Below are 16,447 nucleotides of genomic sequence, written 5' to 3'. Positions count from 1 at the left end.
TTACGCAGAGAACCTGCAGATACTTGAGTAGAAGGTATAAGACGATGGTATATAGATCTATAATCGAACCTCATTTTACTTATTGTCCAACTATTTTCTTCATAATGAGAGATAGTCAAATTTATAGATTGCAAAAGCAACAAAACAGAGCCATGCGATTCATCCTTAGAAAGAGACATGTTGGCCGAATTAAATTGGCTGAGTGTTAATCAACAACTTTTTTACTACACAATGAAATTTACTAGGAACATTATAGATGGCAACTTGCCTGATTACTTAAAAAGCAACATAAAGCCGCACTCAGAAACGTTCCTTAACTTAGCTCTAACTGGCACTTAACTAATGATCATTAAATCTGTTAATTAATGTTTCCTCTCAGAGTTCAAAATTATGAAATAAAAAATTTAAGTATGGCCCCAGTTGCCGCCCTTCATTTTTGTGGCATGACTCACTTTTTTCGTTCAGTTTGAAATAAAATATAATAATAAGCATTTGTATCATTTTGCGCGCACTGGCTCAACAGGCGCAATGGCTGAGTGAGCAGAGCACTGGCGTGCCATTCAAGAGATCCGAGTTCGAGTCCCAGGGCAGAAAAATTTTCTGTTTCCTCTTTTTTCTTGTTTAATTTTTATAAACTATCTTTATTGAATTTTTTTGCTTTTTTGATCTTATTTTCTTTTGATTTACAGATTTTATTGCTTTAAAAGGGAAACAAATTGTTTAAATTTAATTAAATTGTTTGCTAAAAGACAAACAAGACCAATAACAGGCCAATTCTGGCATCTGTCTTTCAACTCACCTCAGTCTTTCGAGAGACAAAAGTCTTTATATTTCGGCAACTATCTTGAAAGCTTTTTTCTGTATTTGGAATGGGTAATTGAAAGATGTGCTAATTTGTTATTATATTTATCGTTTAGTAATAAGTTTTCTAAAAACTAATCGAAATGAAAAAAATAACTTTTTAAAACAGGAGAAACTAAAAATTTGAGAAGCTGAAAGTAAAAGAAAAAAGATGAATCAAAAAAATTTCCAAACGTTAAATAAAATAAAAAATATAATTTTTTTTCGGCAATAAAACTTAAAAGAATTTGATTAAAAAGATTTCCTTGCCGAGGATTGAACTCGGATCTCCTGAATAACGCGAAAAGGCAAAAGTAAAAATACACAATATTATGGTTTATATGTATATTATGTTTATGCGGCGCTTTTCCCATACAAATCAATACTTCGATAAATAATGAAAATTTCTACATATAAACATAATATACATATAAACCATAATATTGTGTATTTTTACTTTTGCCTGCGGTGTTTTTTTAAACCATATTTTAAAGTGGAAATTTTCGCCTGCGGCGCTTGTCATTTTTTTTTATATATTGGGGGTGTTACTACTAATTCAACGCTGAACAGGAAAACGGGTACGATAAAAACTATGCTCTTTTATTGTTATTTTTTTAGATGTGGCAGCACTCTTCTAATGTCAGTGTGAAACCATGGTTGAATCAACAGTTCTGTATATATATATAAGAGCGTGATAATTATAAAAACTTACTTAATTTACTAAAAATACATCATAAATGTAAAAAAGATGTTTATATTTCATTGTGCGGGGTTTTAATGCAACTATTTTGCCGAATTGTGTACATAAATATAGTGTTTATTGTGTGAAATAGCGCCGAGAGGTTAGTTCAATTTACAAACTTTAACAACAAATAACTTAAAAACTATAAGCTTCCGGCGGCTAAAAGTATATATATTTGCAATCAGGAGTACTCCCTTTCGTAAAGCTTTTTAATTAGATTTCCTAGAAATACATATTTTGAGTATGCATTTTTGTAGCCCGATCAATTCAAATAAAGCGCAAGTTTAAAATACATATCTGCGACTTATCGTTGATTTTTAATATTTTTTTTTGATAAAGGCGTTGCTCGTTTTCTTCATTAAAAAAATCGTCGAACATACTTAGATAATATGGAAGAAAATTACCGACATCGTCAAAAATATGGCATACATCAACTGTAAATCACAGCTACTTTAAATTTAAACTGCAAAATATTAAGAGATAAAATTTAAATAGAAAGTTCGAAATTTTTACGAAAGTTTATCGATTTTTTTTGATGTTTTTCAAAGATTAAACTTATTTTCATTTAGTGTTTGTTAAGGAATAAACTATATTTTTATAAACAAATAATTAAAATAAAAATATAATAAAATAAATAGTCAAATCTAGTCAATATGTGAGTGTCGTTAAGTTATGATATTTAAGAACATCTCTTTTTTAATTAACGATGACTAGAAACAGTGTCAGATGAAGCTGATTTCGACATTTTGTTTTAATAAAATTTAGTATCGAAAATATTCTTTCAAAACTTGCCTAGGAATGTGAATGGTGGGTTCAAAACTTATAAAGCCAAAAACGAGAAGGCGAAGACAAAAAGAGAATAAAAAAATTTCCGCAGTGAATTTTCAGATTTTTAAAACGGTATAGTAATTTAATTTTTTAAATTTAAATAAAGCATGAAGACCCCATGGAATAAACCTGTAGATAAAAAATATATAACGGTAAAACTGGCACATACATAAATATATGAAGAATGCACTCAGGCGACGCCTCTAGCCATTGTGTATCACAGATTTAAGTTGTCGATGGAATTTTTTGTTTCATTCCCCCCCAAAGCCAAATCCTGGCTACGCCACTGGGTAGATCTGTAATATATTGCAACACCTCCTCCTTTTTTTGTTGTTCGATCGTGACGTATAAGATTATAGTGTGGGATTCCATAATAATAGTCAGGAATATTAGCTTTGAACCATGTTTCTGAGACACAGATAACATCAACGCCCGATCCCCCAAAGACATTCCTAACGTAGTCCATAAAGGTAGTCCGTTAAGGCTTCGCGCATTAAAATGCACATTTTAAGGCCACTAGACTGTTTGCTCAAAATATTTACTAAAATTTTATGGTTTTCATCAATGCTGCCGGCAGATTTCCTACTGGGGTTTAAATCCATCAGCTGAAAAATGAGTAACCGCAAAGCGTAGGCAAAATAAAAAGACTTCAAAACATAAATGCATGTGATAGCAAAAAATCAATGTAAGCAAGAGAACAGAGCAAATTGAGAACAAGCGAAAATAACATACACATTTATAGACCGAAATCAAAGGAGATGCTTTCCATTTCCAGACAACCGGTCAGGTACGAGCATGATTTTTAATTTAGACCAAACTCATTTACATTGTTTGTTGGTCCAAATAATGAGACACGTATTTTTTCTTTTGGCTCGGAAAAATTTTTCGGCCGAATTAAACGCGATTTTCTTTTTCAGGCAAAAATCGATTATTCGAATTGACAGTGAGAATTTTTTTTTTAAATGCCCATAACTTTGTCAAAATTTAATAGATTCCAACAATGTTTTTACTCAAATATCAGTAATTCTTGTCACTTCAAGATAGAATGATATAATTATTGATTTTCATTATTCATCATTTCGAAATACAAAATCACATATTCCCACCATATTTCCGAGCCAAAAGAAAAAATACGTGTCTCATTATTTGGACCAACAAACAATGTATTTGAGTTTGGTCGAAATTAAAAATCATGCTCGTACCTGACCGGTTGTCTGGAAATGGAGAGCATCAGGAACAAAGAAAAATTGCTTAACGCATGGAAATAAGACAGTAAACAAATAACTATTCAAGAGTATTAGGCATAGGAAGAAAGAGAACAAGCATAAAACTAACTTAACTTCTAAGCTGGCATAAACTAACCACAATAAAAAATAGGATTTCAAAACGAACATATACATAATTATTTTCTAGTGCTAATAAGAGCCTTAACCTCGGCCCTGCTTCTCTCCAGTTTGGGCTCCTCGCTTGGTTTAAGCCGTACAAAAACTCTCCCACGGATGGAGAAGGTTGACGCCAACTGTTTCTTCCGCCAAAGCTCCGACGCATACGACATCACTTCACGCAGCATTTTTGGCAAACTCTCATGCAGAAAAATTTATCCATAACCAGGCAATCCAGCATCGGAGAGCGCTAGCGATCTCTTTTTGGTTTTACAGAACACAGCAATAGCTCTTAAGCTGATTGCGATCATGTGCAGAGAACAGCTTAACAACAATAGGTCAGTTGTTGCTGCTTTTTTGCCCATTACTTTTTGCACTACGCAGCCGAAAAGCATCACGCAAAGTCGGAGGTTTATGATGAGCTGCACCGCAGACCGTTTATTATCACATCGGTGGAAACTGCATTGCTTTCGAGAGCAATGAGCTGTGCCTGAGTAGATATCAGTTCACTGCGGAGAGCTAGAACTCCAGTGCACGTGATCTCGATTTTCAATAGCTGCTATAGACAGCTTTAAATTTGCTGTTTCAGCAGCCAGCTCTCCAATCTTCTGCATAACCCTCTCTTCCGATTTCTTCATTACCGCAGTCAACTGTTGGATGATTGGGTCTCTGTGCTCTTCTATTTTCTTCTCCATCCTGTCAAACATAGCTGATGCCGGCGTGAGAGGAGTTTTAGGGGGGATGCAGGTTTTCTTGTTCTATGTATGCATGTTTGTACGAACTTTTTAAGCTATCAGGTGAAGCAAGCGTTAAAATAGGTCAGGTGATTCAGTGCGTAGGTATCCGCAACAGGAACAACTCGCAGCACACGCGAACACCAGTAGATTAGCAAGTTTTGGCAAATTTCTAGATATTTCCGAGGAAAAACACTAATATTTAAGAGCGCTGCAAAAGCACGTCTTACTCTGCTGACATCACTCATGAACTCTTGTTTTCTCCACTATTTCATTTGTTAAGCGAACTACAATCAAGCGCAGCTATTCCTGTGCTATTTAAACTTGACCATATGGTTGTTGGTTTTTGTTAATAATTCTGTTATTAGAATGTTTAGCTTTTAGGTGTGCTCGTCCTCGTCGTGTAAAAAGTGGAATAAAGTAGTTTGATTCGCACCAAAACTCAAAAAATCAGACTACCCTACAAACATAAAATAACATAACAACTTTTATTGAAAATGAGATCAGAATTTCTAAAATATGTCTATATTTCTGTTAAGGAACAAAAGTTTATCAACGATTTTTAGCTTTAAGCAGCATCTGCGCTCTGAAATCCTTTGCCCTGCTTTGCTAAATGTCCTTTCCGACATCAAAAGATAAAGAAGGTACCGCCGGCTTTTACTCTTACTGAATAATGTATGTATTAGTAAAAATTATAGATAGTGCTTACAAAACCATTGATGCTGTCGATATTCAAAAACCATCGGTNTTGAAGTAAGACAATTAATTAGGAGAAATATGTTTCAACAAATGGGCGCATAACCAAAGGGGCTTCAGAAGGTGGCCGTTTGAAAATATTTTGAAGAGGGTTGCCACCTTCTTGCAATGTCGAATTTAATTAACTTATCCAGAAGTTATATGAAATGTCAAAATAATGATGTGAAACGAAAGAATATTAAGAAGACCTTAGTTTGAACACACAAAATATTTTTGAGGTGTTGGAAGAGGGTTGCCACCTGTTTAAAAAATTAAATTCAAATAATTAAATAAGTTAAATGATTTATTAAAATATGGGTATTAAGCGAAGGCGGGTTGAAAAATCTTTATTTCTGAACTATATTTAGCGGAGTTGCCACATGTTCAATTAATATAATTCAACTTATTTCATCAGTTGATTAAAATATGTATCGCAATGCTAGACGAAGAATATTTAAGAATATCTTAGCTCGGAACTACTTTTAAAAAGGGCTGCCACCTGTTTAAAAAGTCGAATGTAACTATATCTATATATATACGCGAAAGGACTTTTTGTCCAGGTCATCAGATCTGTACCATTCGTTTGATTTTTAAAAATGAGGTATCAAATTAAAGGGCTTGATTTGTAGATGTGCAGTAGGCTTTTACTTTTCCGGGAAGAATGGCCACCTTTTAAAAAATCAAGTTGAGATTATTTATAAATCAATACCATCATATCCCATCCCTCGCTCGATTTTCAAAAATGAGGTTTCAAATTAAAAGGCTTGGTTGCAGATGTGCAATGAGGGTTTATTTTTTGAAAAGAGTTGTCATAGGTATCAGTCGAAATGGTTATTAAAAGCTTTGCTTCTTAACTGTGAAAGTGTTGCCCCTGTTTGAAAAATCAAACTAAATTTTATACAGGGAAATTACATAGGAAATTTACAAAATGTTTCCCAACAGGGTTCCAGACTAAAGGAATTTAAAAAGGTAGTAATTTGAAAATGTTTTGAAAAGGGTTGCCACCTGCATTAAAAGCCGAATTTAGTTATATGCAGTATTAAAATATGGGTGTTAAACGAAAGAATGCTAAGAAATCTTCAGTTTAAACATCACAATTTTGTTTGATGGTTGGAAGAGAGTTTAAATTTAAATGAATTATTAAGTTTAATAAATTAAGTTAATAAATAAGTTAAGTTAAATAAATTCTACAAGAGGTGATTTAATCGTTCATGGGTTTGAGAAGGATTTATATCTGAACTGTTTAGGAGAGTTGCCAGGTGATAAAAAAATTAAATTCAATTTAATTCTTCGGGTAATTGAATTATTTATCAAAGTATCAGACGAAAGAGCTTTAAACGATTTCAGTTTGCAAATGCTTCGCAGAAGGTTGCCACCTGTTTGAAAAGCCTAATTTATTTAGCTTTTACACAATTTTAATGAAATATTAAAATATAAGTGGAAAAAGAAAGAGTTTTAATAAAACTTTAGTTTGAAAATATTTTTGGTTAGGGTTGCCGTCTATTCGATTTTTATTTTGAGCGATAAAGTTCGGTAATTGTGTTATCAGCTGTCTCGATGAAGTCAATTGGCCCCCTCGGAGCCGCGATTTCACGCCCTTAGACTTTTTGTGCCATGCCGTGAAGGACCGATATAATGCGAACAATCTATTAACTATTCAGGCCTTTAAGGCGTATGTTGGGCATTTCTTACGATAGAGCCAGAAACCATCAACAAGGTAATGTTAATATATGTTCTTTCGAATAAACCCATTATATACCGAAAAAATTAGTTTAAGTTGATTTTTATAAATAAATAATTAATTTGTTATGCTCATCGGATCTTTAATGTGAAGGTCATCAGATCAGCACCGACTTTAAACATATGACTCGAATTATACTATCCCATATAAAATAACAGCCCAGCGAATCAACACTTGCTTCTATATTTAAACGACGCCAATTCAAAATTATTGTAGCGTTCGCAATAACAATTAATAAGTCTCAAGGTCAGACCCTAGCAAGAGGATTGCTTAACGCATGGCGTATTGAGTACAGTTGGTCTTGCCCAATTGCCAAGTTAAAGTTAACTACCAAAAGAAATGCATGTGGTTTTTAGAGTAAATAAATATGCAGACTTTTTAGACCACGGAGCACCCCGATTTTCGGGGATTTTACAGTTTTAATTAAAATAAATCATTTAATTGTTGAGAAAAGAAGCATTTCAAATGTCGATGAAATAATAGCTGATTTTTTTTTTTAAGCGAGCGACAAAAGAGCGCTCAACTCGGGTAAAATGTCCTTTTAGCTACTTAAGCAATTCTGCTGGTAGCTGGCAATAAACATGTGATTAGTTCAACGAAATTTAGACACAAAAAACAATAGAAATTAGTAATTATGCGAGGTATTTGCGTAATATATATAATAATAACAATAGATTGGCGCTTATACATATGTTAGTGTTTGGCCGAGCTTTTCCTCCGATATGTGGCGTGCGCATTGATGTTGTCATTTTTATGAGAAGCTGTTTTTCATGGCAGAAATACACTCGGAGGTTTGCCATTGCCTGCCGAGGGACGACCGCTGTTAAAAAAAAAAAACCATTTTCTATATTTTTTTGCGATGTTGCTTTTACCAGGGCTGGAACCCAGGTGCTGATGAGTGAAAGCACGCACTGCTTACCACACCACAGCGGCCGACGCGTAATATATATACTTATTTAAAATATAAATCATGCATATACTACTCTTCAGGTCGCATATATTTCAACCGACCTGTAGCTCGGTTGCAAATGAATGGACCTTATATATGTACATTAGACTGCATCGCTCCCATACATAATACAGTCAAATTCTTAAGTTTGTGAGCCACATACAAAATCAAAGACTTTCTTTTAAGATTGATAATCCTAAAAGTAAAGTTATATCAAAACGATCTAATTTTTTTAATTTCGATGATGATGGTAAATGAATTCCTTGAACATATGTGGTTGTGTTTAATGCAAAAGAGTTTTTGTATTTCCGATGATGAAGATGATTCGAGTATTGAGCAGGGTTCTCCTAATAAAAATGATATAAGGAATCTTATTCAAAGTCAAATTTACAGTTATTTAAGTGATTCAAAGACGGGAGTAGAAGTTTGGAAATTCTATGAATTATTAAAAGAGACTGCCATACTATTCAATACTCCATTAACATCATCAGGCCCTGTCGAAATGATTTTTTCTTCTGCGGGAACTATAAATACACCCAGGCACCATTCCTTAACCGACTTTTCTTTCGAAAACTTGGTATTATTAAAAGCTAATGCTAATTTGTAATTCCAGTGAATATGTTTGTTTAATTTTTGTTTGTATAAGTAGACGTTATTACGTAAGGTATTATGTATATAATATCTATATATGTATGTATTATGTTCTTTGTTACAATATTATCGTTTCTTGCAGTTTCTTTAAGTTGTATTGAAAGAAGAAAGAATATTTATGTTCACAGAATATAATGTACATAATTATAAATAATCAAAAATAATAAAAAAAATCAATTTTATTGTAAAACTAATCCCATTAGTTTTATTGATTATTTTTGATTTTTTTCTTCCAATTGGCTAAAAATACCATTATTTTTTTATTATTTTTAATGGTAATCGGTAATTATTAATTTAAAGGTGGAACTAATGGTAATTAATCATTTAGCAGATTTAACAAAAAGAATTAATTAAATCGGTTATCATTACAATTTATAATCATTACTTGACAGCTCTGATGTAAGTTAACTACATACATATGTATGTACGCTGTAAGACGATTGTACATGACATTAAAATTTTTGTAACTTCTTTCTAGACTTCAGCAGGGATCGAACCCGTATTATGGATGTGCAAAATCAGAAGCGCTAACCCCTGAGCATATTCACATCCCGTTAACTCTTGTATCTAATTCATTTCCTTATTCAACCTACTACTACCAAGTGCAGCTGTTTTGCCGCTATTTAAACTTGACAGCATGGTTGTTATTGTTGATTCCATATATGAAATAGATCCATAGTATAGTTTCAGGCACACTCATCCCAAACTATTTATTTTTTAATTTTATTGTGGCTTATTAATATTTGTTTCAATAACGTTATTGAGCTTTGTACCACGATTTTTTATTAGGAAAAATTTAAAAGGCAACAAAGTCTAAGCGGTAGAGGTTATACCAGCTATTTCTGAGATCACCACATCTCCTCATCAGACTTCTTTTTTCTAGACTTCAGCGGGGACCGAGCCCTCATTATCGATGTACAAAGTCAGAAGCGCTATCCTCTGAGCTATGCACACCCCGTAAACTCTTGTTGCTAATTCATATCCTCATTCAACGTACTACTATGTATCACGTGAAGCTGATTTGCCGCTATTTAAACTTGACAGCATGGTTGTATTGTTAATTCCATACATGAAATAGATCCATAGTATAGTTTTAGGCTACCGCTTAGACTTTGTTGCTTTTTCCATTTTTCTTAATAAACAATCGTGGTATAAAGCTCAATAACACTATTGAAATAAATATTAATTAGCCACAAAAGAATTGACAAATTAATAGTTTGTGATGGGCCTTCCTATGTCATGTATGGAATTAAGAATAACAACCATGCTGTGAAGTGTAAATTGCGGTAAATCAGCTTCACTTGATAGCAGTAGGTTGAATAAGGAAATGAATTAGCAACAAGCGTTTACGGGGTGTGCATAGCTCAGGGGTTAGCGCTTGGGACTTTGCACATCGATATGCGGGTACGATCTCTGCTGAGGTCTAGAAAAAAAAGTCTGATGAGAAGATGTGGTGAGATCCGAAATAACTGCTATAACTTCTACCGCTTCCACTTTGTTGCTTTTTCCATTTCTTCTGATAAACAATCGTGGTACAAAGCTGAATAATAAAGGTTTTTGTTCCCGTTTATTTATCAATTATTTTCCTTTTACCTATACCAACCCATGGCACAAGACTATTTAGCATTATCCACATCGCCTTAAAAGTATTCAGAAGAAGCACATTGCACTAACTGAAATTTTTTCGCCTGCAGGATCGCCTATAATATACTATTTATTTACTTGCGCCGGCAGCTACAGTGTTTAGAGCACCTTTATATCAAGACGCCTGCACCATCTAGGGAATTCATTTATATTTTAAATTGCATTGTCATCGTGATCGGAACTATGCTGAAAATTTCAAGTCTCTAGCTTGTCGAAAGTTAGTTTAAAATCGATTGGAAATTTGCGCGGGATGAGTAACTTAAATAACAGCTTGTAAAAAATCCTCAGCTTATAGAACCCGTTAAAAAAATTTGAAGCGAATCGTAGGTATGACATAATTTTTTTACAAAATCCGTCTGACTTAAAAAATAATGCCGCCTCATATGTAAGGGCGCTAGGGATAAATCTTCTTATTTAAAGAGTTAATATTGTACCTATATATTCAGAAGCACTTTTGTGTTTATTTTTTAAGCATAGAAATTGAACGAGTTTTTTTTTTTCAGGAAGATGATTTGATTGCTACAGTGGAGGAAAGCTCGTTTGTTCAACGGCGGTATGCGAAGTATTTCGACATGGTTATTGTAAATGAGAACTTTGACAGTACCTTTCAACAAGTGGTAAAAGTACTAGACCAAATGAGCCATGAAGAGCAGTGGGTACCGGTCGATTGGATATATTAAAATCCATTAGCTATTTACTTTTTAAACATTTTCCCTCTAATAAAATTGCAATTGCATACAAGCTATTCATTGGCTAAACTATTTTAAATGCACCGATAATATGCATATATATTTCGTAGAACTTTAGCTTAACGTTACCTTAATTCACAAAGGCCATAACCTACAAATTTTTTAGGAGAGCTACAGGAGAAGCCAAAAACAGTATCAAAAGAGTGTCAAAAACAGGTAGGGATTTTTAAAAAGTGGCATTTATCTCCGTTGTTTTTGGTACTAACACTTTAAAATTTTTATTGAACGTGTATTCATCCTTCCAAAATCTGTGCAAAACGCAGTTTCGAAAAATCTGTTTATTAGGGCCTTTGTGTATTAAGGTACCGATATAATTGTTTATAATAATCAGCGTGTGTTCGAATTTCCAGCGCTGGTTACTTACATATATGCGTACCTATAAGGAGTGCGTCACGTTTTTGTTTATAACTTCTTTCTTGTTTTAAGTTTGTTCAAACATAATTTGGTTGTAATCGTTCTTAGGGAATGAAAAAAAAAATATCTGTAGAAAATTAAATGTTTTTAAGGATGAATAATGGAAACTATCAGGAACTCCTGTCGAAGGTGGAGCCTTCAATACAAAATATGGATACCTTCATGAGTGACGCGATTACATCCCATCAGCGGCAATCGGCTACTCTTAAGAATTTTGTCATCCGGCGAAAGTTTCAAAGATTTGAAATTTTTGACAGCGATATCTCCAAAAAGCCTAAGCCGTTAATATTGCATTAGATCTTGTAAAGCAATGCTGGGCACACTAACACAGTGTGATTTTGTCGTGGTATTAGTGCGTCGCGCTCAGTTATGGTTGCCACATTTTATATAAATGTTCTAATGTCTATTTGCTTATACGTATAGTAGAATAGTGAATCTTGGAAGTTTAAGCTACTAATACTATAAGTTTATAGAAACTTTTACATACAAAAAATTTAGTACTTGTAAAATTTAAATTGGTAACTAATTTGTTTAATACCTGGGAACCGTTTTGTTAGAATCAAATCTTTAAAATGCTGGCCGGCCAGATCGTTACGGTGTTTAGATTTTATTATTTTCATATAAATAGGTGTTTAGTCCTAAAAATAGAGTACAACTTATAAATATTATTCATTAAGTATTTTTGGGCATTTGCATTTCTCTATCGATTTAAAGAAAAAAAAATTCGAAACTAAAGTATGCAAATTGTGCCCTTTTTATAGAAATTATAAAATTATGTAGTGAACGTTAATCAGCAAGCGGCCCATTTTATATTATAAATTCACACGGCATGAAAAATACGGTTTCTTATATTAAAAATACGTAGGACATTGTGGGGTTTTTGTAAATTTCCTCCGAAAAATGTGGCACGCGTGTGCTAAGATTACGAAGAAAAACAATCAACAGCCGAGCGTGATGTTATCTTGGTGAAATCTGCAAGCAGACTGAATCGAAATTCGCTGCTTTGCTTCTGTATACGTATACGAACTGCAGTGCTGGCGTTGCTCGCGAGCAAAAATTGTCCACCTTTGTTGTAAAGCCATAATAAAAACATTATTCACTGATATTGTGTATCTGAAAATGGTTCGTCAAAAGACTGCGCTGACCCGGAATTCTTTGATTGAATAAACTCTGGTTATTCTGCGAACACTGACTGCGAATATTCCTTTCGTGGTATGGTGTTTTTTTTATTCAAGTATTTCGGGCGTTTTTGTGAGATCTGTGGAAGAAAAGTATGGAACAGACGACGATGAACTATATGGAGTAGAGGGAGGAGCGAGATATTCGGTTCGTTCAGAAGGCGCAGCAGTTGAGCGCAACCGTTGTTAAAAAAAAAATCAGAGATTACTGAGCTACATTACGTGCCTTTTGAATGGCTTGATAAATTAGCTGTGAAAGGTACACACAACATGTTTTCTCAGATGATCAGAAAAATATTAAATATCATCTAAAACTCAACTGTTGAGTATATCATAAGTACATAACAGAGACAGGCTTGCGTTGAACGCCAACTATTTCTTTATTTATTTTCTTCAATAACATAGCTATTTGCCCCCACCTTTATTATTTCTCGCTAATGTTTACACCGCGAAGAATAATAGAGTTACTCAGTGAATTTTAGATCGCGTTAAAACGTCTGTACTGACCATTCATCCACTTCACACTTCCAATGGAATAATTGGCCGTGTAAGCGTTGCAAACCCTCGACTTTTATGAAGCAATTGGATCGTGTATACTTTGCAATATGTCGACTTTCGCGCTTTCTCGCGGTTTTCGCCGGCACTTAAGTTACCAAAAAGCACCGGGCGATTCATATGAGGCATAAACGTAGAGGAAAAAATTTCGGAGCAAAACTTAACTCGGTATCGGGTTTCGATACGAGTACTTTTCTTCGATACCTATTCAGTACTTGGCTCTAAATTATCGATGCCAAAATTACTTGGTATCGAACGAAAGGTATCGAGTATGTACTTGTATTTACTCGTATCGTTTCATCTCTACTCTAGTGTTGGAAAACTATCGATAGTCGGCACTATCGATACTTAACGATAGTCTGAAATTAACTATCGATAGTTTCCGATAGTTTTTTTAAGCTAAGCGAGTTATGCTAATATATGAATATGGCACATATTTATGTGGAATATTATAGTTAGAATGATATAGCTGACAAAAAATTTTCTGACCAATAAATAGTTGTATTAAAAGAAAACTATAGAAATTCATTTTACAACCATTTTTTAGTAATGTAAGAAAGAAGGATCTATAAAAAATAAAGCGGTCTTTTACTAAAAAGTTCATTGCACCTTCGTGATGCTACATATTATAGTAAAAGAAAAGTAAAAGCGCGTGCTCCGGGCTATTACCGTTACGATTCTGGTAAAGCATTTAAGGTGCACCTCAACTTTTTTTGAAATGCCAGTTAAGCTGCTCTAGCGCTCAAGGCCTCATATAATAACTGGATACATTCACATACTTATATAAATACATTTTTATTCAATCTCCGAATACGTACATGTATAAAGAAGAATATAAAAAAAATAACAACACATAAATTTTATTGCAACGCACGCGTTTAAAAATATACTTTTCATAAAAACGCGCTTTTAGCTATTGTGTTATGAACGGGATCTTAGCCGCAGAACAAAAAAAAATTATTTAAAAATTCGGCTTAAGTGCATATACCGAAGCGCTAAAGCGCCCAAATACATCGCAGTAATTGCTGTTCATATCCTCTACATATGAATCAAAGATCTATCAATAAGTATTGAAAGTGTGGCATATTTCGTGATATCAATCACATGCATTTCGAACAAATTAGATGTGGCATTACCATACATATAATAAAAATTGTAGATGATTTTTAATAAAATAACATTAAGATAAGATTTCCAAGCTTCATCAATTGGACTTTAAACTTCTCGACACAAAAACATGCCAATAGTGACGCGATAAATATTGAACATTCCCGCGATATCGATCACATTTTTGAAATCAATCAATATGGATCACGATCCAAATATCACAATAAATATTGAACGTGTGACAGGCGCCCTACACTGATAACACTGTGAGACAAATGGTAGGGGTCAGTGATCGGGAAGGGTTCAAACTACCGGGGAAAGTTATATCGGTAAAAAAGAAGTTATACGTGTCCCGGCGTTTCGCTGGGTCACGTCTAGGAATCGAGATATATCGATTTGAAGTTAGTAACTATCATATAGGGGAAATTGTCACCTTTGGTGGTCTTTTTTTTGACATAACTCGAGAACCACTAGTCCGATTTTGCTCAAATAAATTTAAAAAAATTACAACAAATTACAATTTCTTTAATCTGTTCATATAACGTTTTTCTATATAATCAACAGTTTTGCCGGTAAAAATAAATGTATGAAGAAAAATATTTTTCTGTTGAGTATATAGAAAAAAGTTATATTAACAGATTAAAGGAATTGTAATTTTTAATTTTTTTAAATTGGTTTGAACAAAATCGGACTAGTGGTTCTCGAGTTATGTCAAAAAAAAAAGACCACCAAAGGTGACTAACTTCAAATCGATATATCTCGATTCCTAGACGTGACCCAGCGAAACGCCGGGCCACGTATAACTTGTTTTTGACCGATATAACATTTCCCGTTGGTTTCATCCCATCCCGATTTTGACTGTGGCATAGTGTAATTAACGAGTAGACTGCCCAGCGATAATTTTCTTCGATATGTGGTTAGTAATTTTTGCTAAGCGCTGTGTTGCCTGATCAACGCAATTGTTTCTAGTATCGATAGTGCCATCGATAGTTTTCCACCACTACTCTACTCTCGAATAGGGAAAAATACGATGTGTGTAAATAAAATAATGGCTGCCGATTGGCAATCGGTATTCAGCAGTGCTGCCATTAACAATATTGAGGGATTTTTGAGCAGCCACACGTCACACTACGGCAACCCTTTGCGCTTTGTTTACATTTCTTTTTCGGACAGCTGAAACATATTGCAACTTGAACACATATTGGTAAGTATGAAAATTCAGTAAATAAATACAATGGCCAGTAGTCATAGAGAAGTTAGAAAAAAGTTTTAACGATTAAAATTGTGTTTTATTGTCATCGCCATTTGAACTCTTTCATAGTCAACTTAAAATGCATTTTATGGCAGAAACAGAATTTTAACTTTAAGATGAGGAGAACGCGGTTTTAAAATGGTAAAATAAGGTTCTAAGTTTTGTTTTGTTGTTGAAATAGTAAACGCAATAGCACCCAGGTTCGGTCCCCACTCCGAGCGATTCCAAAATTTGTTTTTTTTATTTTAGTATAAACATTTTATTTTAGTTTATTAAATTTTGTTTTATTATCTTTCTTTTGTTTATGGTATTTCATATAATTATTTCATTATTAATAAAATTTTTTGGGGTTTAACTTAAATTAAAAAGGCCACAATAACTATAATTAAATAACAAAAATTCAAATAATATTTAAAAGACTAAAAGCGATGTAAAAAGAATGTTCCCTGGCAGTGGGATTCGAACCCACGACTTCCCGGATTGCTAAATCCGCAATCCAGCAGCGGGCACAGGGTGAACTAATTAAAGTACTCATATTTCTATATATTACCGGGTAAATTTTTTCTCTTCATATGGATAGCACTGTTCTCTCTCATCTTAACAAAAAGCTGTTTCTAAGATCTCAATCAAAAAGATCTCTCAACACAACTTAAAAATCAATTCTAAACTTGCGACTATGACTATGGGCCAATAGGTTCAACTAAATAAACTTTTTCCGTAATTCTGGGCTGCAAAGCGTAGTTGCTAATCCCCGTAGACAAAGAGGAAGGCCTCCTCTGTGTTGGAAAGACCAAGTGGAGAAGGACTTAGCTTCAATTGGAATTTTCAATTGGCGTCAGTTGGCACTGGTGTGCTGGTTCGGACTCGGCCAATATCGCTTGGGGCGTTACATCGCCAATAAAGAAGAGAAGAAGAACAAACTCCGCACTACGGACAGCGACTGGAT

At 33.9% G+C, this 16,447-nt stretch overlaps 1 protein-coding gene across 1 annotated transcript in view; it reads left to right on the top strand.

The window, feature by feature from the left end:
- LOC108359395 (MAGUK p55 subfamily member 6-like) overlaps nt 1-10,991 on the top strand; it is a 165,348-nt gene extending 154,357 nt beyond the window's left edge. The window contains exon 4 of the mRNA XM_017611245.1: nt 10,750-10,991. Within this exon, the coding sequence (XP_017466734.1) occupies nt 10,750-10,926 (177 nt within the window). The 3' untranslated portion in view covers nt 10,927-10,991. The remainder of the gene's footprint in view (nt 1-10,749) is intronic.
- The last annotated feature ends 5,456 nt before the right edge of the window (nt 10,992-16,447 follow it).

The sequence above is a fragment of the Rhagoletis zephyria genome, unplaced genomic scaffold, assembly GCF_001687245.7.
Source record: "Rhagoletis zephyria isolate East Lansing unplaced genomic scaffold, Rhagoletis_zephyria_1.1 Rzeph_scaffold_00382, whole genome shotgun sequence".
Classification (NCBI taxonomy): Eukaryota; Metazoa; Arthropoda; class Insecta; order Diptera; family Tephritidae; genus Rhagoletis; species Rhagoletis zephyria.
Note: the sequence above shows the minus strand (reverse complement) of the source record. Positions and strands in the feature narration are given on the sequence as shown.